This window comes from Gopherus flavomarginatus, chromosome 19, assembly GCF_025201925.1.
Source record: "Gopherus flavomarginatus isolate rGopFla2 chromosome 19, rGopFla2.mat.asm, whole genome shotgun sequence".
Taxonomy (NCBI): Eukaryota; Metazoa; Chordata; order Testudines; family Testudinidae; genus Gopherus; species Gopherus flavomarginatus.
In genome coordinates, this window is record NC_066635.1 from 9,795,345 (window position 1) to 9,817,048 (window position 21,704).

The 21,704-nt window shown below is 45.4% G+C and overlaps 2 protein-coding genes across 7 annotated transcripts in view; one reads left to right on the plus strand and one right to left on the minus strand.

Annotated features, from left to right (window-relative positions):
* RCC1L (RCC1 like) overlaps positions 1-21,704 on the plus strand; it is a 74,518-nt gene that overhangs the window by 34,251 nt on the left and 18,563 nt on the right. The window contains exon 11 of one of the 5 annotated variants that reach the window (XM_050929490.1): positions 10,248-10,503. The exons of 2 other annotated variants lie outside the window; for them this stretch is intronic. In XM_050929490.1, coding sequence (XP_050785447.1) covers positions 10,248-10,262 — 15 coding nt within the window. In that variant the 3' untranslated portion in view covers positions 10,263-10,503. Of the gene's footprint in view, positions 1-6,699; positions 6,851-7,366; positions 7,585-10,247; positions 10,504-21,704 lie in introns of those variants that run through there. 2 more of the 5 variants (XM_050929491.1, XM_050929486.1) reach the window with 2 other exon arrangements.
* CASTOR2 (cytosolic arginine sensor for mTORC1 subunit 2) overlaps positions 10,650-21,704 on the minus strand; it is a 160,159-nt gene continuing 149,104 nt past the window's right edge. The window contains exons 10-11 of one of the 2 annotated variants that reach the window (XM_050929494.1): positions 16,363-20,633; positions 10,650-11,894 (exon numbers count right to left, since the gene is read on the minus strand). The gene's annotated coding sequence lies outside the window, so the exon portion shown is untranslated. Of the gene's footprint in view, positions 11,895-15,500; positions 20,634-21,704 lie in introns of both variants that reach the window. The other variant, XM_050929493.1, reaches the window with a different exon arrangement.

Genomic DNA, 21,704 nt, shown 5'->3' on the forward strand with positions numbered 1-21,704 from the left:
GATCCCTTCTAGTCCTGCACTTCTGTGATTAACATGGTGTTTTTGGGTGTTCATGGGCACTAGTCCCTGGAATAGGAAAAGTTTTCCAAAAGCGTGATGATCACCTTTCACTTCAAATCCTCTCTCAACACACGCAAGATAGTTTCGGCCTCATCCTATCCCCCACCTGTGTGCATTACAGAACTACCAGCACAAGTAGGAGCCCACTTCTAGGAGGCCCTTTACCGGAAAAAGGCAGCATGACTCCTGGTTAAAAGCAAATTGTGTGGTGTGAAACTCAACCAGCTCTGCCTTTGCTGTGACTGGCTGAAGTTTTTAACTGAAATAAAGGGCAAAGGAAGGAAGAAAGCAAGCAGCAGAGAGGACAAGGGGAGTATTTTCCTCTTCCCAACTCTATGCCCCTCCTCCCTACATCTTCAACAAATCCCCCTCTGCGTTACTGCCCTCAGAACCTGTTGGAATTGCTCTTTTCAGAACATTCAGTGAAACGTCACTCAGACAAGAGCCGTTCAACACAAATTTCACAGACTTACTTAAGCGTCCTCATAGGGCAAGAGAACGAAAGAGCCTCCATCTCTCTCCAAACCACTTCAAAACAGCAGTCTGGAGACTGGCTGCTCTGGAGGGGAGATGTGAGAGAGACCACACCCGCCTATTCACTGAGCTAGGACCAACCTTTGTCCCCACAAAGGGATGTGACTATGGGCTTGTTTCATCAGAAGAGGCCAGGAAAGAGGAAAGCTGTTTTTCTTCTACTAACTTGGTTGCAAGATCACTTCGGGATCTGGACATCTCTCCTCAGCACGTCTTGCTCATTCCAGCCATTGTTTGTGTTACTCGACCTCTCCTTCCTAGTGCTATTATATTTCATCCCAGAGAAACTCTGCAAAGACAAGCATAAATCATCTGAAAAAGGCCCCCATGCCACCAGCAGAGCAGTTCTTGAAGATTAAACAATTATTCCTGCAGTACTATGAGCTTGATTTTGCTGCCAGTTTTCTAAACTACCATCTGTTTTGTGGTACATAAGATGTTGAGTTTCATTCCTGAGGGAAATGGGTGGGTTTGATTTTGTTACTGTTTTTAAATATGTAGCAAAATTTAGTTTAAAAGTCTTTTTGTAGGAGAGTTATTTTCTGGAGAGAACACATTTAGGGGGCAGGGAGAGGGGCTGGGAGTCTGACACTGCTGACTCTACCCTTCCTTCGTAATCTTATAGGCTGAGCCACTGAGGTTGAAGATGTCTCATTTCTGCATGTTCTGCCTTTTCAGACATCAAGTGCCAAAGGGCTTCAGATTTACCCGAGGCTATTGACTAAAACTACATTGATGACATCGGAAAGAATTGTGTACAGACTCTTCAGATCTTTCTGAGTCGGCCTTTATAAAGATACTTGCAAGTTCCCAGGGGGCAGTGGATCTGTGGGAAGGCAGGCAGGGGTAGAAATCCATAAAGCTAAGGACACCTCCCTTATTCAACCAAAACATCTAAAATAAGCAGAAAACCCTTTTCCTCTAGGTGTTGTTCAAATAATTGAAGGCCTGGAATAATGTATCCAGCTCCTACAGCACAATCTGTGGCAACAACCCTGCTGGGGAAGAGTTACATAAGAGAAGTGAAGGGAAGGGAGACTTCACTGTGGGGGCTCAGTGGTCTTGTCACTGTCACATCTTCTGTATGCCTGCAAGAATTTCACCCAATGTGGTTACTGGCTATATATCATTCAGTAAGGTCCCCCCAGAGCCGTGCTCTGTACTGCACCTCCAGATACAGAGCCACGGAACTGCACAGTTGGGTGCATGATGCCATTCTGCTGCTGTTCTGTCTGAATGACGGAAACAAGGCCAAGCGTGAGAGTCATTGCAAGCCAGGAGTTGTTTCCTGTCTGACAAAACATTTTCCGGGAGAGTTTATTAGAATCCCATAAGCTCCTTTTTGTTGTGTGTTTGCACAGCGCCTGGCACCCTGGTTCAGGACTGGAACTCCCAGGCTCTACAAATAATACTGCTGTAATAGCACTCAGCATGCACTGAGATTGTAAGGTCTCTGCAGCAGAGACTGTCTGTGCGTATACATAGCCTAGCACAATGGGCCCTCAATCCTAGTAGCACAGCTGGGAAGAGAATCATCTGCCATAATCTTCTCTAACCACTGTTGCAGGCTGCCTTCATGATATAGGAATTCAAAATGGGGATAAGCCTCTTACCCAGTTCCTCTCTGAGCAGGGTGTCTCTGGCCAGGTATTGAAGGAACTGCCAGTCCCTTGCTGATGAGTTTTGTTTTCTCCCCATGCTGCGGTGTCGCTCTGTGCAAGACATCACAACAGGAGGCATTAAAACAAGAACATGTCGTCTATGCCAGTCAGATGTGGAAAAGCAGCTATTAGTTTGTATGAGCTGATCACAAAAGTCACAGGCTGGTTAAATCCCAATGTGCCGGTCACATAATTCAGAGGTCTATAAAAACCAAACAGACAGTGATTATGAATGATTAATAGAACATAGAATAAGGCTATATATACATTTTGGTGTCAGGTCATTTACAGACCTTTGGTAAATAGCTGAATTAAGTGTTGCACTGACTCGCTTTGTCCGTGGAGAGCAATTTTTCATAATAATACACTGTCAGGATAAACAGGGATCCATCTTTATGAAACACCATTCACAGCTGACCCAGGCCCCCCCCCCCCCCTTGCGTTAGCCAGGAGAAGGGAGGATAAAGGATGGGAAACTGATTGCCATATTTGGGGTCGGGAAGGAATTTTCCTCCAGGGCAGACTGGCAGAGGCCCTAGAGGTTTTTCGTCTTCCTCTGCAGCATGGGGCACAGGTCACTTGCTGGAGGATTTTCTGCAGCTTGAGTTCTTCAAACCACAATTTGAGGACTTCAGTAGCTCAGACATAGGTTAGGTTTGTTACAGGAGTGGGTGGGTGAGATTCTGTGGCCTGCATTGTGCAGGAGGTCAGACTAGATGATCATAATGGTCCCTTCTGACCTTAAAGTCTATGAAACATCACAGGGGGCCACAGGACTTGGCAGCTAAGATGCAGGGGGACCGGTCTTGGGGTTAACGTGCCTGAAAAAGAGCCATGATGGCTCTAAATATTGGAAGAGCTTCTTTGGTGTTTCTGGCTAACTTGGTCATGGATGTGGAGACAGTGCAAAGAAACCTCAGTGTTCTAGAGTGAGGGAAGCCTTTCCTTAGGGGGAGAGAGAGAGGGCGTAGCCCTGCCATTTCCTCTTCTCTGGCCCTTGCCTGCTGTTGTGAACTTGGCTCTGAATCAGTGAGATCAGACTTGTACCCACCTGGATGGCTCACAGAGATTATAGCTCATGCTAGCTTCAGGTCGCTACCCGCAGGTCTACGGGAATGAGAGCTGTTACCTTCCGCCCCAGGTGTGTTGGCCTGTGTGAAATGGATTGATGGTTTCAGACTCATACCTAATGGAGAGGTGTCCACCTCACATAAACCATTATTTATCCAAACTGCCATGCTCATCAGCCATTGGGCATTGAATGGCCTTGAGGTAGTGATGAAGTGTGGTCTTGTGGTTAAAGCCGTACAGTGGGACTCAGGAGACCTGGATTCAACTCCTGGCCCTGTCACAGACTTCCTGTGTGACCCCAGGCAAGTCACTTAATCATTCTGTGCCTCCGTTTCCCTATTTGCATAACAGGAAATGTCATACTACTTTTCTCTGCGGCTTTGTCTACCTACAGTCTATGCACTTTGAAGCAGGCACTGTTTCGTACTATGAGCTTTCATTGCACACTGCATGATGGGGCCTTAATCTAGCTGCTACTATAAACAAACACAAAGACATAACAAAATAATAACGAGGCAGTACCTCTAAATGAGAGTGCTCGATGCCACTCTTATTGCTGCTCCGCATGCTGTGTGAAATCTTCCGTGGAAGACTAGGGCATCATTTCTGAGTGCTGTTGATTGCGGCACCTTTCCCTCTAAATTTACACACACATAAATCAGATCCATTGCATCACAAAAGCTTTACAGTAAATTCTTTAGTGCAGGTACATAAAACTCTCGGAAGGATTTCACACAGATGCATCTGTAAAATCTGGCCATTTACTTTTTTAAAAAACATGGTACCAGTTATGGGTTAAACTTGAACAAGGCAAGTTGTTCTCCCACTACAGCGTGTTAACAAACAGGCAAAGGAGTTAAAGGTGCAGAATAAAACAAAACTAACCTGGAAAGAGGAATCCTCTTTCTTGCTGCAGACCGGTGGGTCCTTTGCAATGGTGCTTTCCCCATTAGGCCTGTTGGCACTGTCTCTGCCAACTCTGGCTAGGGCAGCGTTAGTTGATGGCTCAGGTGACGTTTCGTGGATAGAAGGTAAATTCCTGTCCTAGTGTCTTGCTGCGTTGAGACATGCCACACTTGATTTGCACACGCACAGTCCCCTCCCCACATCACAGAGCATGCTGTGCAGGTTGCATCTATCTGCAGATCCAGCACTTTCCTCCACAGCACAAGCTCCAGGCCATAATTATATATCGGGCTTTATATCCTCCTGTAAATCCCATATCCTGTAGTGGGTATGTGTTATAAATACATTTACGAGGATTCCTTTTCTTTCCTTCAGTCGTCCACCCACTCAATAACTAAAATGGCTGATTTTCATTTCAATATTCTTCTGTTCTCCTCTACTGTCCCATGCAGGATCAGCCTTTTAAAAATGTTGGATAAGAGGAAAATAGGGAAGATTTTACCTGTCAGAGGCACCCAGGGGTTGCAAAGTTTACATTCGCCCCCCCCCACCCCATGACTGACGGATTACGTCTGTTTAGGAACACAGCTGTCAGTATAATTAACAATCTAGTCCCAGGGTAGGGAGCTGAGAAGTAGTACAATGGAAGGAATCTCTGCACCACTTTGTCCTTCAAAGTAGCAAATTAGACAGTTATAAATATACCTGCAGTAAAGGGGGAGGGAGAAGAGGGAAGGCATACAGGGAATATATCTTAAACTAGAACAAAAATAACCTACTTGATTTGCATTGATTAGCAAGAGTCATTTGCCTTACAAATTCCGCTGTGCTATCAGCTTTGGCTGAAAATACAGTGAAAACTCTTCAGGGCAGGAAACACAGTTCCCCCTGTGCATGTACAGCTCCGAGCACAACAGGGCCCCAATCTGGATTATCCAGTGATAAGAGTTATTAACCATTAATACTACACCGTAACCAACAACTTGAAGAGCCCAAAGACATCAGTTGCTTTTGAAAATCCAAATCTTGGCTTGTGCTACCCCAGGGTCTGCACAGCTGAATCTAATACGTGGGTAGGACAACGGGCTGATAGCCCGATAAACTCAAGTCCTTCGTCCATGTGCTGCGTCTGTTGTCGGAATAGCTGATCTCTGAGGGTGAGGGGGAATTCAGTCTCCCTGACTCACGCAGCTTGCAGCGAATCAGCTGAGACATGGAAAGCTTGTAAGCAGGGCCGGCTCTAGCAATTTCACCGCCCCAAGCACAGCGGCATGCTGCGTGGGGCGCTCTGTCGCTCGCCGGTCCTGCGGCTCCGGTGGACCTCCCGCAGGCATTTCTGCAGACGGTCAGCTGGTCCCGTGGCTCCAGCGGAGCTGCCGCAGGCGTGTCTGCGGGAGGTCCACCTGAGCCGCGGAACCAGCGGCCCACTGCAGCCACACCTGCAGCAGCTCCACTGGAGCCGCGGGACCAGCTGACTGTCCGCAGAAACACCTGTGTGAGGTCCACCGGAGGCGCCTGCCGCCCTCCCAGCAACCGGCAGAGCGCCCCCTGCGGCATGCCGCCCCAAGCACGCGCTTGGCACACTGTGGCCTGGAGCCAGCCCTGCTTGTAACGTCAACTACAGGATTTGTATTAAAATGACTAGTGCCTAAGTGGAGCGACTATTTTATTTGGGCTCCCTTCCAGCTATTCATTTCTGCACTTCCACACCTGCAAATCCTACTGGGACGGCTCATGCTCCACCCTTAGCTAGATTCAGGCAATATCCCTGACCTCATACTGGGGCTGTCGAAAAGCAAAATATGGTCTTGGATGTGTTAATGAACCATGTATCTGTAAATAAAATCTATTACAGCCAGGATAATTTTAGGCACACTCAACACCGAGACCAACTATCTTTTGCCCCCCAAGGATCCTTTGATACAAATGATTCTAAGAACTAGAACTTGAAGACCTCAAAAATAGTCCTGCTTTGGTTTGACTTCCCGTCCTCTATTCTTATAAATATACTGCAGAGTGGTCGAACTAACCTGCAACAAAACTACCAGCTATTAACGGCCTAAAATACAGTAGATCAGGCCTGATAAATGTTAAGAGTTTGGACTCTTTCCCCAAACCCCTTCTTAGCAAATACATTTCTTATTATTTGTATTGAGGTAGCTCCCAGAGCCTCATTATGTTAGGCGCTCTGCAAACACGGGAGACACTATGGTCCCTGACCAGAAGAGTGTTAAGACCTAACAAACAAATCAATTCTTATTTTATTGAGGGATCTGTAGTTTTTGTTAAAGTGGACACATTTCAAACCAAATCCTACCATCTGTGCATATTTAAACATAACTGGTCATGAGGCTGTGCGTCACTGTCTTCTACTCAGAACTACTCAAGCATGTTTGATAGGCTCTATACTGCTAACAGTTAATGGAGAGTCTCCATTAGCTCACATAGTGGTGACCTGTGTTTTTAGGACCATGAAGATCTGATTGAAATTCTCGTGTGTCCACCATGTACAACATAGTGTGACAGCTGCAAGATCCTTAGACATCTCTGAATTTGGTGCAAAATATTTTATCGTCTGCTTTAAAGTTTCACTGTGGATACAATGAGGAACAATTTATTGGTTAGAAACAAAACAGTAAGCTACTTTTAGGACCAGGGTGTTTACATGGGGAATTAATTTTGCTATTTCCTTAGTCTGATTCTAGGAGCAGCTGAAAGAGCTCTGCAAGGCAATAGCTCATGCTAGCTATCTTGCAAGCAGAGAGAGATGCATCCAGGTCTCTTGCAGCTTTGCAAATAAAACCTTTGGACCTACTTGGATAGTTAGCTGCTAGAGGGCAGTTGGTTGCATGGGTAGCCTTTTCAATAGGTCCTATATGATGTAAGAGCTTTCTGGCTTGTCTACATGGGGAAGCTAGTGCACAGATAGCTAGGGTGTGAATTAAAGCACACTAACTCCCCATGTGAACACTCTTACCCTGCCCCAAGAGTGTCTGTGTGCAGGTTAGGGTGTACTAGCTAAGCCGCGCTAACTACTCCAGGCTTTTCCCCACATAGACCAGCCCTCTGTCCTATTGAAAGCCAATGAGACGTAGAGTCACCTTTGAAAATTTTACCTCATGTCTCTTTTTAAGTCGGCTCCACCTTGAATGGAAGGACAAGGTTTCCAGGGGAGATGCCTCTTTCCCACACTTCTGTTTTCGACATTCCCCTCCACTGAGTGATGCTCTTCAGGAGATGATGATGCTGGGATCCTGGCATTCCACTTCAGTGTGGACGATCTGTCAAACAACACTGTTCCCGGTTAACATGGCCCATGCTCATCAGTACCAGTGGGAAAACAGCCACTTCTGTGGCTGAAGGCGGCATGGTATCTTAGCAAAGAGGTGAAAGAAAATGAATACATAAATGCTAAGCACGCACGGAGGGAGAAAAGATGAGGTTTGGTCTAGGTATCAAAATGTGCAGATAGGAACCTCCTCCACTGACAGCCGCAGTGACATGAAAGGCAGTAGCAGATCAAGTAGCTCGCACGACTCTTGCATTGCACAAATATCTGCAGAAAAGTCACACACACACTGAGATTTTCCAAAGGGCAAAATCTGGTCCTAAGCTTTAGGTGCAACGACCCACCTGCACCAAGTTGTTAACTGGTGCCAAAGTTTGTGAGTGCGCACAATATGTGCATATACGAATACGTGTATTGTATACTCAACTATAGCCATATACACACCCGTATGTGTGTGCATGAGAATATGGGTGTGTGTAAAAGGGGGGAATAGAGCTGAAGGGCCTAAGTCCCATTTTCAGCAGTGCCACTGGCATGTCAAGTCCCATGGAAAAATCAGTGGGACTTGGATTACTTATATGTCAAGGTCATTTCTGAAAATGGGGTTTTGGCTCCTAAATCACTCAGGCCAGGTGTACACTACAGACTTCTGCCAGCATTGTTACATCGGTCAGGTGTAAAGAGGTGCGATCCCTGGCCGACACAGCTGTGCCAGCTGAAGCCTCTAGTGTAGAGGCAGCTGTACTGGCAAAGCTGCCAGTGTTTTACTGTATGAGCACCAAAAGCAGCTTAGCCTGCATAGCTGCATCCACACTGGATCACTGGGTTGGGATAGTATATGGTATTCCCATACCAGTGAAGCAGTACTAGTGTAGACATCACCTCAGGTACTTTGAAAACGTTTGCCTTAAGGTCTCAGTCTGATTCCCATTCACTTCAGCGATGCAGGATGAGGCTTTAAGTTAAAAGCTGTCAGGCGGCAGGACTTACATTACATGTAACTCATGCGATGGCGCGTCACCGAACAGTTTTGTTGTCAGTTCTAAATGCACTAAATGACTAAGGCAAAGCGTCTCGTTAAGGATCCATTTACAAATGCTTCACTGTTTATTCAGTGGGGACCAACTGCACCTGTACTCTGTAACGCCCAACTGTGCAGCACGTTGCAGTACAGAGACATGAGTGTTGTGTTTCCTGTGAATTTCAACCAGAACCTCCAGCATCCTCAAAACTTCACCCTAGCTGAGTACAGTAAATTGTAATGGGAGATTTCCTGGATTGCTCGGCAAGAGAGAGGATACTAAAGCACAGCACTACATGGTGCAGACCATGATTGTTTTCCTGAACAAAGGCAGTTTCTTACCTGGGAATGGTACTCGACTCCATCTCGCAGTCTTCAAATCTCTGAAGAGATCACCCAGGCCAAGGTGAGAACAAGGCAATGCATTGCCTTCCAATGACCACAGCAAATGCAGCCAGCCGGGGCGTGGGGTTGAAGGATGATGATGTATCCATACTGGATTTCATCCCTGGATGGAGACCTCAGCTGCGTACTTCAAAAGTTGCCTGGAGAACTATTGGCCTGTGCACTGCTGTGATGAAAGCTAGCCTAAGGGAGTCTGCAGCACATCGAGCTGGGGTCCTCAGTCAAGGGAACGAGGCAGAAAATCAATGTAATTTGGATCTTTGGATGGTGAAGCACTGGCCTCAACTCCCCTTACCCAGACCTTCACACAAGCCCATCTATATGGGCCTGGGTCCTGTTGGGTGGAGACCTTCCACGGAGCCTGATTGGCAAGCTGAGGCTCAGATTTGGGTTTGTGTGGTGTCCTCCTTCCTCCCAAAGCACAGACTCCAGTGCAGAGGGGGCAGTGATTGTGTAGGCAGACACACACCCATAGCCTGGGAGATACCTGTCAGAACAAGGGGATGTTTGCGAGCACATATTAATAAGTGCTACAGTATTAAATAACAATGGTCCAAAAGGTGCTCATGACACTTGTACAATGCAATAGTTGGAGGCAGTACTGCAATCCGCCCCGCGTAAGAAACAGCGCGAGGCTTACAGGCTCCTCCTTTCAAAGAGTGCAGTGGGATGGATCGCTTACCTTCCGGCTGAGTGATCCCTGCATCACCAGTGCACCTGGAGGACAGCACCACTAAGAATGCCGGCATCCCTCCCTGCACACTCGGCGTCCTGATGGAGGGCTCGATTTCAGAGTTGGAACTGCCCTCCAGGTGTTCAGCAGAGTCACATCTACACCCATCAGGGCCAGATTTGGCCAGTGGCCTTCCAGTGCCTACTACCACCTAAACCCTGACCCTACAATCAGATCTACATGAACAGGCCCTCGCGGCTGTTTAGAGGCCCATATAATTCATTGGCGCTTGGTGAGAGTACCGGGGTAAACAGGATGTTCAGGATCTTAGCTGCCTAGTCACCATTTGATGCAAGCAGCTGGGTACTGGAATAAGACCTAGCACAGACTTCTCTTTCCCTGGCATTTGTTGCCTTTTAGAAAAGGCTTAACAAAGGAGAGTTACATCTTATAAAGACAATGCCAAGCTCTGCTTTATTTTAATCAGTTTGATCAGTACAAAAGCAGACAGCGTATGTTTCGCTTATTTTTTTTCCATTTTAATTAACACTTTACAAAGTACAAAATATACTGTCATTTGTTTTGAAACATTAGTTTTTTGTTTGTTTTTTTCTCTTTTCCATACAGTACAATAAATCTTGAGTTTCAGCAAAAGACCAGCAAGTAAAATAAGCATGTGCACTCTCCATGTAAAGCAAAACCATCCCATCTTCCAGCTCCACGCTTCGTACAAGAACGAGATCCTTCGCTGCTGTTGCAGTGCGACAGGGTGAAATTCATCTCTGTGCAGAGGACTGGCACAAGGGCTACCAACCATTTCAATCTGACTGAAGCCTTTCCACCTCAATCTAGCGAAGACTGATACATGGGCGTAATTCTGCGTGCTGCAAACAGCCCCACTGTCACTCAGCATGCGTATGTGCGTCAGTCTGTGCAGGATTGAAGTCTCAGGGAACACAGGTGTGGTCTCAGTCCCTTGCATAGGGGTGAACTGCCTCCTAAGTTAGCTGCTTTCTGCTTTTTTTAAAAAAAAGAAAAGCCTCCATCACGTAATTTATCTCAATTAAAAAAAAAAAGATAGATGGTTCCAATTAAGTAATGGCTTTGTAAATTCCTGTATCTGCATGACATTAGCAAAGACAGAACACTATGGAAATAAACAAAGCCGTGTTACCAAATGTTTCTTTTCACACCCTCAGCCCCTCACACCCCACTGTAAGATAACAGCAACAATTTTGCTTTCAGCACCAGGAGCGTTTGCCAGAAATTCAGATGCCATTTGGGGCCTGAACGTATGATACTTATGATTAAGTTACAGAGGAAAGTTCAGCTCAAGTGCCATGTGTTCAAGGAGTCTCTGGGATAAACATCATTGAAATCTCCAATTTTCCAACTGTGCTGAATGAAGCACAAGGTGGGAAGGGTGATCGGCCGGAGGTCCTAGGATCGGCAAGGCTTAGGACCAAGCACGGTTCTGATCTGGTTATTTGCCAGAAAACCTGAGCCATACAACAGCCTCCTGACTATGATCTGCTTCAGTCTGCTTACCAGTACTTCAGACCAGGGTTGGATTTTTTAATTCAAGAAAAAGAGTAATCAGTGCCCTGTTCAAGCAAGTCAAAACATGAATAAAATGGCCATTAGCAGCAAAGGGCCCTAGGGAAAGAGCCAGATTCTGATGTGAGTTACAGTAGGGTAAATCTGGAGTAACTCTGCTAACTGCAACAGAGTTTACACTAGCATAAATCTCTGGCTGCCAGGGGGTTCTCTCAAGTTCCACACCAGAGTCTGTCCCAAAATGCTCAGCTAAGAATTGGCCTGGTCAGTCCATTAAAACAGCCCATCCGAATGAAAGTTCTCAAGTGCAGTCTAGGGTCAAGCTGTTTGAAGCACATTGACCCTGATGCCAATCAAGCTGTTGGGAGAGTCTTGACACAAAACCCACTTCACAAAGCCTCACTCTCAGGTTTCTTTGCCTCAGACCCAGAAACAGGATTTCAGGGTCCCCACAGTTCAAAATTCCATCCACCAAGCCTGGGCCCACCAAGGAGCTCGGGCCTGGCCCTCTATTCCTACTGGAGCCATTGAGGTTAATTACTCATGTGAGTAAAGGTTTACAGCATCCGGCATTGAGAGCTGGTGCGTTAAATACATGACCTCCAAGGGTAGTGTTAGAGAACACTGGAGAGGTATGGCCAATTCGCTAAATGGGAGCGTGTCATTAAAGTCTGACACTGTCATTGTGGGCTTGAGGTCCTAGTTTTGTTTCACCTCCTAAAAAATAATGGAGAAAGGAGTTTGCGTTGGAAGGAAATGCTGCCAAATTAGAGCCAGCACCAGCAAACTATCAGCCTCTAAGACTACCCCTTCACAGACTCTGAATCTAAGGCCAGCACAGTATCCAGCATGTCATGAAACATGTCCCTAGTCCTTCCTCAGTGCCTCTAATGACCGCAGTGAATTCCAGTTACTACAGGTAACGCACAGGGGGTTATGAATGAAGAGAAACAGTCAATGGGACAGAGGGCTGGGTCCTCGTCCCACTGAAGTCAATGGGAATTTTGCTACCCACTTCAAAAGTGGAGGAGAGGCAGTCAGAGGCTGCAGTGCAAGAGCAGAATAAAGGCCACAGATCCTGTAACTGCTAGCAGCAGTCACCTACCTACCATCAATTGCAGGATTAAGACCTATGTTGTTATTAATAGCAGCAGCAGGTAGTCCCACGCCCTAGACGAAATCTGCTGACGCCCGAGGATTGCCTTTGCGTTGGGAAATATTTTCAGAATTGCACTCAGAAGAGGCCATCAAAAACACTGGGAAAATGGACATTCTTACCTCCCCCAGAGAAGTTTTAAAAAACAACCCTCACCTCAAAACCAACGAATGTATTCTCCCTCCTCCCCCCTACACTACAGTATACTTTACTAAGTCAGAGCAAAAAATAACCCAGAGGAAGATGGGAATAGCCAAGGGGGTCTCATTTTCGTTGATACAAAGGCCCCTTTTTTCATTGCTCTGGCAGGACTAAGAGGCTTTGAAGTGGGCGTGAATGTAGTCTGCACTCAAATTTCCCTTGACACTGCCAGAATGGCGTAAAGTGACTTTGGGGTAAATGAGAATCCGGCCCTTGGAGCATTGCAGTTCTAACTGTCAGCCCAGTCCTGCTCAGTCAAAACATTCTCTAGTCACGAAAACCTGCCGATTTGAGAACGAGCGACCGCGGAGGGATGCAGTGGTGATGATGATATTGAGGGAGGGGAAGTTATTTTTTTTTAAATGAAATACACAACAGAAGTAAAACTTAGGTCTTCACCTCAGAGCAGACATTACCTGTTCCTAACGTACAAAGGAAGAACTGGAAGCTTCTCTTAAGGGGCGGCTCTAGGTATTTTGCCGCCCCAAGCACGGCAGGCAGGCTGCCTTCTGTGGCTTGCCTGCAGGAGGTCCCCGGTCCCGCGGATTCGGCGGCACACCTGCGGGAGGTCTGCCAAAGCCGCGGGACCAGCAGACCCTCCGCAGGCATGCTGCCGAAGGCAACCTGCCTGCTGCCCTCACGGCGACTGGCAGAGCGCCCCCCGCGGCTTTGGGTCTCCACAAGTTGCTCCTCTTTAGCTCCCCTGTACTGCATCACGGGAAATGAAAAAACTGAAGATACCAGGCCACATTCCAGTGTAATTACACCATCTTCAGCCTTTTGACAGCTGACTTCCAACACGTGCACCCTCCCAAGTATATAGGCCAAGGGGACCTGCTGAGAGAGCCCCCGCAACTGTTCACAGCTGGGATGAATTTCCACACCATGGTTTTGGCAGTTCAACATATTCCAGCTAGCCTGGCCCAGCACTGACATGGCTGCAACAACAGGCTGAGAAGCACAGAGGAGAAACAAAAGCTACAAGTCCACTGTCAAACCAGTGCCTGAATTAAGAGTTTTCGAGCAGTTAAATGCCCCTAAAAGCTTGAGCCAAGAGAGGGGAAATAGCCTCTCTCACGTTCAAGCTCATGTGAAAATAACGTGTATGATGTTGAGAGACCGGGTTCATTTTAAAGAAGGTACATATTCACATGTGATGCACTCAATTCAAAGCCCCCCCCCCTTTCCCTGCAATCCAGCATCCACTCTTAAGCATGTGCGTAGTTTTAAGCATGCAAATAGGCTAACATACATGCTTTGCTTAAAGAACATTGGTGTTCAGAACAGTTCTCTCCCTATAAAAATCAGACTGAGGGAAATGCTGGAGGTGTTTCTCTTTTTAGCACAGTGGCATCCCCCTTGAAGCCTAAGAGAACTAGGAACTTGGTATTAGCTCATTTTCAGATTAGAAAATAACTGGTAAGAATTATTATTATTAAGCAGCTATTATTGTAAATGATGAAGGCTGGTATCAAACCCACAATATCCCACTGGAATGCTGAAAAAACCCTACTGCATAAACATTGCCTTTCACTGATCAATAAATGCAACAACTGGAAACAAAAATACGAATGAAGCCATTTTTGTGATATTGCCCTAGTGGCATATGATGGGGGTTTTGAGTAGCCAGTGAAAGAAGATGGGTGAGTTCTAGCTAGAAATGCTTATGCACAACCATGGCTATGCCCCTGGTCCTGAGCATTTGCAACCATTCATACTCCTCCAGCAGATATTATCGTAACTGTTGTGTCTGAGGTATTACTATGTAAGCAGTGGCAGCCTGCTTGCAGCTGTACAAAACTCAGCCATAGCTTCATTTTACCCCCAGAGCTCAGGGCAGATAAAAAACGTATCAAATGGACCAAAGACAAACTCAGACCAAAACCAGAGAGAGAGAACAAAACCAACCTGCTACAGCCACCAGAGGCCATGTGAAAACTGGCCTCTTATACAGTACAAACTGAGGGTGACATTCGCCCCTTTGTCCAGGGCCAGTCCATCTCCTGTGGGTCACTTCAAGTGGATCAGAAGTGCTATGTAGCCTTGAGATGACCCTGTGCATGGGGTGAATTGCATCTCTAAGTAGAGGGTGGGGGGCGAGATGAGCCAGTTTCACTGCATCTTGGCTTGAGCGTTTGCTATGAGATTTATGGCCATGCCTGGCCAATGTAACCTCTACAGAGTCTATGGGCTTTGGTTTTGATGCTTGTTAAAGTAAGAGAGTTATTTTTTCATGTACAAAGAGAAGAGCAAAAGAATGCTCCCTTCCTCCTGCCTTTGCTAAGTGTTTTCTGGCTCCTCTCGTACAATTCTCTCCTGTTGCTGGCAAAGCCACTGCGGCCTCCTTTTAGCCCCAACCCTCTCCTCAGCTCCCAACTCTCCTCCCTGTGGTTTCAGCTCGGCTCTCCAGTCACTGCCGGCAAGCAGCAACTCGGTTCTATCTTAGGGAGCCATCATACTCAATGGCAAAATTTCCGTTGACTTCAGCGGCATGGGAACAGAGCCCATCATCATCTTTCTGGATACAGGGAAATGGCCAGCTCTATTGGCATACAGTCTAGTGGGGCCGATTTAAGGCTATTAGCATACATACTGCACACGTTTATTGGTTTAAACTAAGATGCGCCAAGTGAAGATTAGATTGGGGGGCAGGGGGAAGGTGCATGGGAAAGAGTAAAGCAGAGATCATTTAAAAATACTAGATTTTTAGTTTAGCACCAGTCCACAGGAATAAAGGATTGAAAGAATCTACCACACATATGCATGTGCATGTGCATATACATTTACATGCTGGCTGAGAAGTGCAAACTGTCTAAGGGATCTGTATGCTCGATTTCTATTAATATAATGTGTCTGTATAATGGACACATTATAGAGGCATATATGCATGGAGAGATGGAAAGTGGGCATCCATAAATCTCAGCCAGTACATATGCGTGCATACACACACACACACACACTCTTACCGTTAAGAATAAAAAAATATATAGCTCCCCCAGAAAATGGCTTCTTGTCCGTCAATGAATTCTTCTAGGAGACATTTTTGCTTGTGAGCCAGCTGCTGAAGTTTGGACTTGGCTGGTCTATGATTTCCCCCGCAATCACTCCAGCGGCTAGCAGGGCAACCTCCCCCACATACATTTTCCATCATTCCCTTAACATTGCTAAGCTGTTGAATGAGGCGCTCTTGAAAGCGTGGCCTACAGGGCATGAGATGTTACTTGCCACATCTCTGCCTTCTTCACTCTGTTTTCAAGGTTCTGCTTTTCAGGAAGACATAATGCACAGGCAGGAGGGATGGGGTTGTCCCTCAAAAAAAAAATACCCCACCTGATGAAGAGAGTAGGGGCAATCAGATAGAAAACAAATCAATCTGAGGGAGCTCTCTCTCCTCCCCCTCAAGTCCCATGACCTAAACTAGTGTGCCAACCCCCACTCTACTTTGGTCAGAAGACTACTGCGGTAACGCTATTAACTGAGGCCCTGATCCTGCAATAAGCTCTGCGTAGGCACTAGGGTTTGTGACCCAGATCTTACCTCAGAGACGCTCTGAGGCTTTTCCTGGGAAAGAGTTTGCAGCATTGGAACGATTTATTCAATATTTCCACTTTCGGGTGGGCTAATTCTCTCTCCTCAAGGCTGGCTCTGGGAGACAAAACAACCTGATTCTGACTGGGGACTCCACTGGGCGGGGGGGAAGGTTGTCTTAAAAAAAATGCAATTCAGCTTCAATTCGTGACTAAACCAAAGACGTATTTGTTCTTTTCACAAGAGTAATACAACCAAAATTATTTCTTTTGTATTGTTCAGTTTTGCATCTCACCTCACCTCTCCTTGCTGCAAACTGTGAGACACCCTCACTCGCAACAGGGACCAATCTTCCATGTTTGCTCCTCAACAATGCCTCACATTCTGATGCCAGGAGCCCTCACCTGCCCTGCATAGACAGAAGCAAAACCCTGATGCCCAGATCCGTCACCTGCCTTGTAGAGTCAGAAACAAATCCTTGACACCATTTATCACCCACAGGGGTCCTCCCCACACACACACTGCCTGACCTAAAACCATCCAGTACATGCTTTCATTCTGGTTATTGATTCAAGGGCCAAATTTCTGATCTCACCTGCAATGGGTTTACACTGGCAGCTGCATTCGCTTCTGATTTATCTTGGGTAGAGTGTGGGGCCAGGACCTGCGTGTGAAACTACTGGCATTGACGTGAGGGTTCCAAAAGGACTAGGAAGATCCCAGGTCAGGCCCCCAACCTGTCACAAGTTGCCAGGTCTACACTGAAGTAAATGGTGCTCTATCAATTAACACCAGATGTCATCTACATCTGCAGGAGCAAAAAATGCCCATGTATTATGGAAGATTTAAGAAGACAAAAATGGTACATTTTTCAGGGCCAGATGCTGATCACTCACGCTGATTAGCACTTTACACCACAAATAGTTTCTTTGGCTTCCATGGGACTACTCAATTATTAATATGATTTGTGGAGTAACGATAACGTGACTGTTTTACGGTATCAGAATCTGACCCCAGGTTTGTGGTGACTCTCCAAGTTACTACCTAGCAAAAGCATGCTGCAGAGGCAGCGTGCTTAGGGTGCCCTACTTGACACCCTTATGTTCCTTGAAGAGCCAAGAAAATAAAATCTAAGATTCTAGATAAACTGAACCTGATTAATGACTCCAGGATGGTTTCACTGGCTCCAGGGATCCTCACTTCCAGTAACACTTCTCTTCTACAACGTGCCTCGAAGAGCCCGGTGTGTTTTGTATGGCAGGTCCTAAAGAGTAAATTGCTGCTGGACTTCACTTGCATCCCCTCGGCACAGTCTGACATCAGCACGTTCTTTGTTAGGGAGAAGGCCCAGTTCATCTCTGTTCAACAACATTCTCTTGCTGCCCCTGGGAATAGTCAGACTAAACTAGGAGGGAAAATAAAATTAGATACATTGGAAATAGCTGCCTGAGAATCACTCTCTTGAAACCACATTTCCATTAAGATGATCCTAATTCTAACAAGGCCTACCATAGATTCCAAAACCTCAAAGTCCCATACAAAATAGGAGACTTGAACTAAACCTCCCCATAGGAAGGAAAAGAGGAGATAATCCCATAACAATCTTGAGCTAGACACCAACAATCCAGGATTATTCAAAAGCCAAACCTGTTTCTTAAAGGATGCAAGAAGACAGACATCCAAACCTCCAAAAGGACATCCAATTATGCACTTATGGGGCAGACAAATGTTGGTAGCTCAAAGTGGTTTAGACAGGATCTGCTTACAGAAGCAAGGAAATAAAACTGGTTGATGTTTTTGGTAAGAGTACCTTTCCCATCTGGGTTCTTACAAACACCACTCCAGGGAGTCAGGAGATTCTGATGATGAGAGCAAGAACAACAAACTTTCAAATACCACATCAAGATTTTTCATTCTTATTTTTAAAAAACCCTCCTACTACTTCAACCTGTTATAAAATTATGCATTGATTTAAACCTTCAATCAGGGCAATGAACACTAACGTTCTAATAAATAGCAACACCTGTATTAGCAGCAACTTGTTATGCCATTAAGTCAGCAGCAGCCAGATCTCCCCCAAACTGCCTATTTCTAAGAAGCTAAACCCTTTATGATAAAATCCAGTTAAAAAACCCCAAGCACCAGCAAAGAAACACAAGTGCACTAGCACAGAGTGCTGTGAGAATTTCACACTGAACTGACTGACTTTTTAGTCAACACAGGCTCAAAAGGCAGCAGGTTGTCACAAGTTTTCATTCACAGTTTTCCAGACTATGCTCCTCCTACAGGCTGAAATTAGAAAGCTGCCCGGTTGCTTTTAAGCAAAAATTGTTTATGAACTCGAAAAGATAAAATAAAATCAAGACCCCAGTCCTGCACTTCTTCACACAATTGGGTGGATGCCCTGTTCTACGCCACATGGACTCGGGGGGTTGAACAGGCACTTTGAAACACAACTTTCACTTTTTACTTGTGAAAGCAATTCAATGCAGCAATTAAAACAAACCACACAATCTTTTCTAGAAAGCCTTCCACCCAAAACAGCAAACTGAAAAGGAAAGAAGTGTTTTTGTAACTGACAAAACCAAGATCAGCCTGCAGATACTTTACCTGGACATTTTTAAAGGTCTCTGCCTACAAGTGAAAAAAGCCACTGCTTCATTAGCTGCTTCTCTTTTTCTAAAAATGTTTGAGAAATTCAGACAACATATCTAAATATTCATATTGCCTATATACTTAAATTAAAAATATATGGTGAATGTATATGTGTAGACAGTAATTATTACATATACACACGCTAAGTGTGTATCTACAATATACACATGCACACAGTATATTAACCTATATTGCTCAAGTATATATGCTATGTATAGTATATATCCATAAAAACAGAAAACACAGGTGTTTAAACGTGTACAATAGATACATACTAGTATTTCTCTGTAAACACGCTACATTTATATGACTGTGCACACACACACACTCGCACCCTTGCACAGCGAAAAAGAATCTGCAGCTGAAATCCAATAGAAAAATGACAAAAATTAGTCATTGCTACATAGAAATATAAATCTCTGATGTGTGTAACTAAGAAAAAAAGGCCTCTGAGAAATAAGGAAGGAGACTGAGAACTGCTTCTCCCCTGCCCCCTTTTAGAAACAGATGCGCATAAACATTTTGGTGGTGGTTGAATTTTTGTGCAACGGAACCAGCGTGGAAGCAGGAGAGGAGGAAATGAAGAGGATTCCATGCAGTTAATGTTAGCTTCAAAAACCCAACTGGATCAGCAACCACAGCTGAATAAAACTCCACAGCAAAAGGGTCAGAGAGAGCCTCACGCAGTTAGATTCAGACCTGGCGGGTAAAAGGCAGAGCCATGGTTTTATTCATGCAGAACTCCAGAAGGAATACAGAATCACTCTTACACACTTTTCTCCCACTCTTCCCTCATATATGTAATGTTAAAGGAATAGTGCAATTCCACCGATTCTTACAGACACACCAAGGCTTTTTTTTAAAAAACCCAACCCTTAAAAATATATATTTTTTGCACAAAATCAGGTGCTAAAGACTGCAGGGGCAGCAACAGGGCCAAATGGATGTGGCAATCCAGATCACACCCAGGAAAGGATTCTTTTCCTTACCCCACTGCTGCGATTGCACTCATCCTGAGCATGTTCAGCGTGTGTTGAATTTCCTTGCTCGGCCCCTTGCATAAGGGTTCTGCAATGCTGGAGAGAAAAGGGTTCTGCAGCAGGGCTCCAAAGCACACAGCACTGGAGTACGCGGTGTAGCTTGGGGTCAGCATTGAGAGGAAGGTACATCCACTTGGATTTCCTCAGGTGCTAAAAGAGTTTTCTGAAGGGCTTGGGTTTTTTTTAAACAAAGCTCTGACATGTTGGTTCGGGGGATCCTCCTCTTGTTACCACCCCACCCAGCAAGCGTAGCCTGCAGAGTTAATAGCTGCTGTAACATACAAGCAACGCATAGCCCTTGTACCAGCTAGAGATGGGCCAGAGCAGGATCCCAATCTCAACTCTCCCCAAATTTGGGTCTGAGGTCCTGGGTCAAGCCAATTAGGGAGATATGCTGAAGCCATGAAGATCCCATTCACATCTTGAACTAGTTCTAGGGTGTTCAAGGCGCCATCCTGGCACCAAACCTGGTTGTTTTACTAGTTTCTTAGGGTACGTCTATACTGGTGCTGGAGGTGTTGTGTCCAGCTTGGCTTGACACACCCACTTCAGCGCTGGTCAAGCTAGCATGCGACAAAGAGCAGTGAAGCTGCAGAAGCAGCGGACAGGCTAGCTGCCTTGAGTAAGATCCCAGCTGAAATCCTAGATACTTACTCTGGTGGCAAGCCCATTCTGCCACTTGCACCGCCTTGGCTACTTGGCTAATTTTAGCATATTAACTTGATCAGAGTTAGCACAAATCTGATTCCCCAAACTGTAAATTACAGCTTAGTTCTCATCATCAGGGTGCAACTTGCCTATTGCACTGGCTCTTCAAAGGCTCCTTAGCTATCACGTCAAATTATCCAGACAGTTGTCCAAAACAATCGAGGTTTTCTGGGGTTATGAAGACAAAAAGAGAGGGGAAAAAAACAGCTAATCCTATGGCAATTTTAGAGATACTTCACTCAATATCATACCACATCACGTCACTTTTCCAGGCTAACATTTTTATACCGCATATCGACCTGCCCTTGTGAAGACTGTTTTAAAGCACACCAGAGACATCCATAAACATCATAAACTTAAGGCCCTCTCCCTCGGAAAAAAAAATATCTTCATCTAGAATAGCCTGAGTGTACAGTGTAAATAACAATTATAACAAGATCATTATTTTTCTCTTTCTGTTAAGGCTCTGTAAACTTGCTGCTCATTTCAAGTCATCCCTTCATATAAACATCTTTGTCCTTAGGAAGCAGCAATATCACACGGAGAGGGTAACAAATGAAATTGCTCTCCAGTGTGTAAACTAATTAATAATAGTTTTCCAATAGCTAATACCCTTGATGAGTAACATTTTCTAGCCCAACACTGCAAAAAAGTCAGCAGCTCTACTGCTCAAAAACCTTGGATGACAAGTAGTACATGGAAGTTTGGATCTCATTCAAGGAGTCTGTGCATCGCTAAATAAAACCATAGTCCCACAAAGGGACACATCCACTGTCCCAATGGGTGAAAACCCTACAGCATCTGTACTGTGAAAAGCAATGAAACAAACCCCCATAACCTTCCAACAGCTCAGTCAGGCTTCAGTTGGGACTTGTGGTTTGACTCTTGAGCTCTTTAGCCATAGAACTATTTTGTATACCAATTTTAGTCCTTCAGTAGGTGGGATATTTAAAACAAAAAAATCACACTACACAACTTGAGAACATGTCTGGGTATATGCTGCAAAAGAGCATGAGGAAAGCAGCTTTTCGAGCAAATATCCAGAGACACAGGGTGTCATAACAGTAATTAGCATTAACCCCCAAAGTCAAGAGTTACTATAGTTCTCCATGGGGCGGTTGAAAAGCTGCCTAAAGGGAAAGCAAAATGTTCTGTTTAGGCCCTAGTTCAGTGAAGCACTTAAGTACGTGCTTAACCATGAACATATGCTTAAGTCAATGCAGGCGTTTAAAGTGAAGC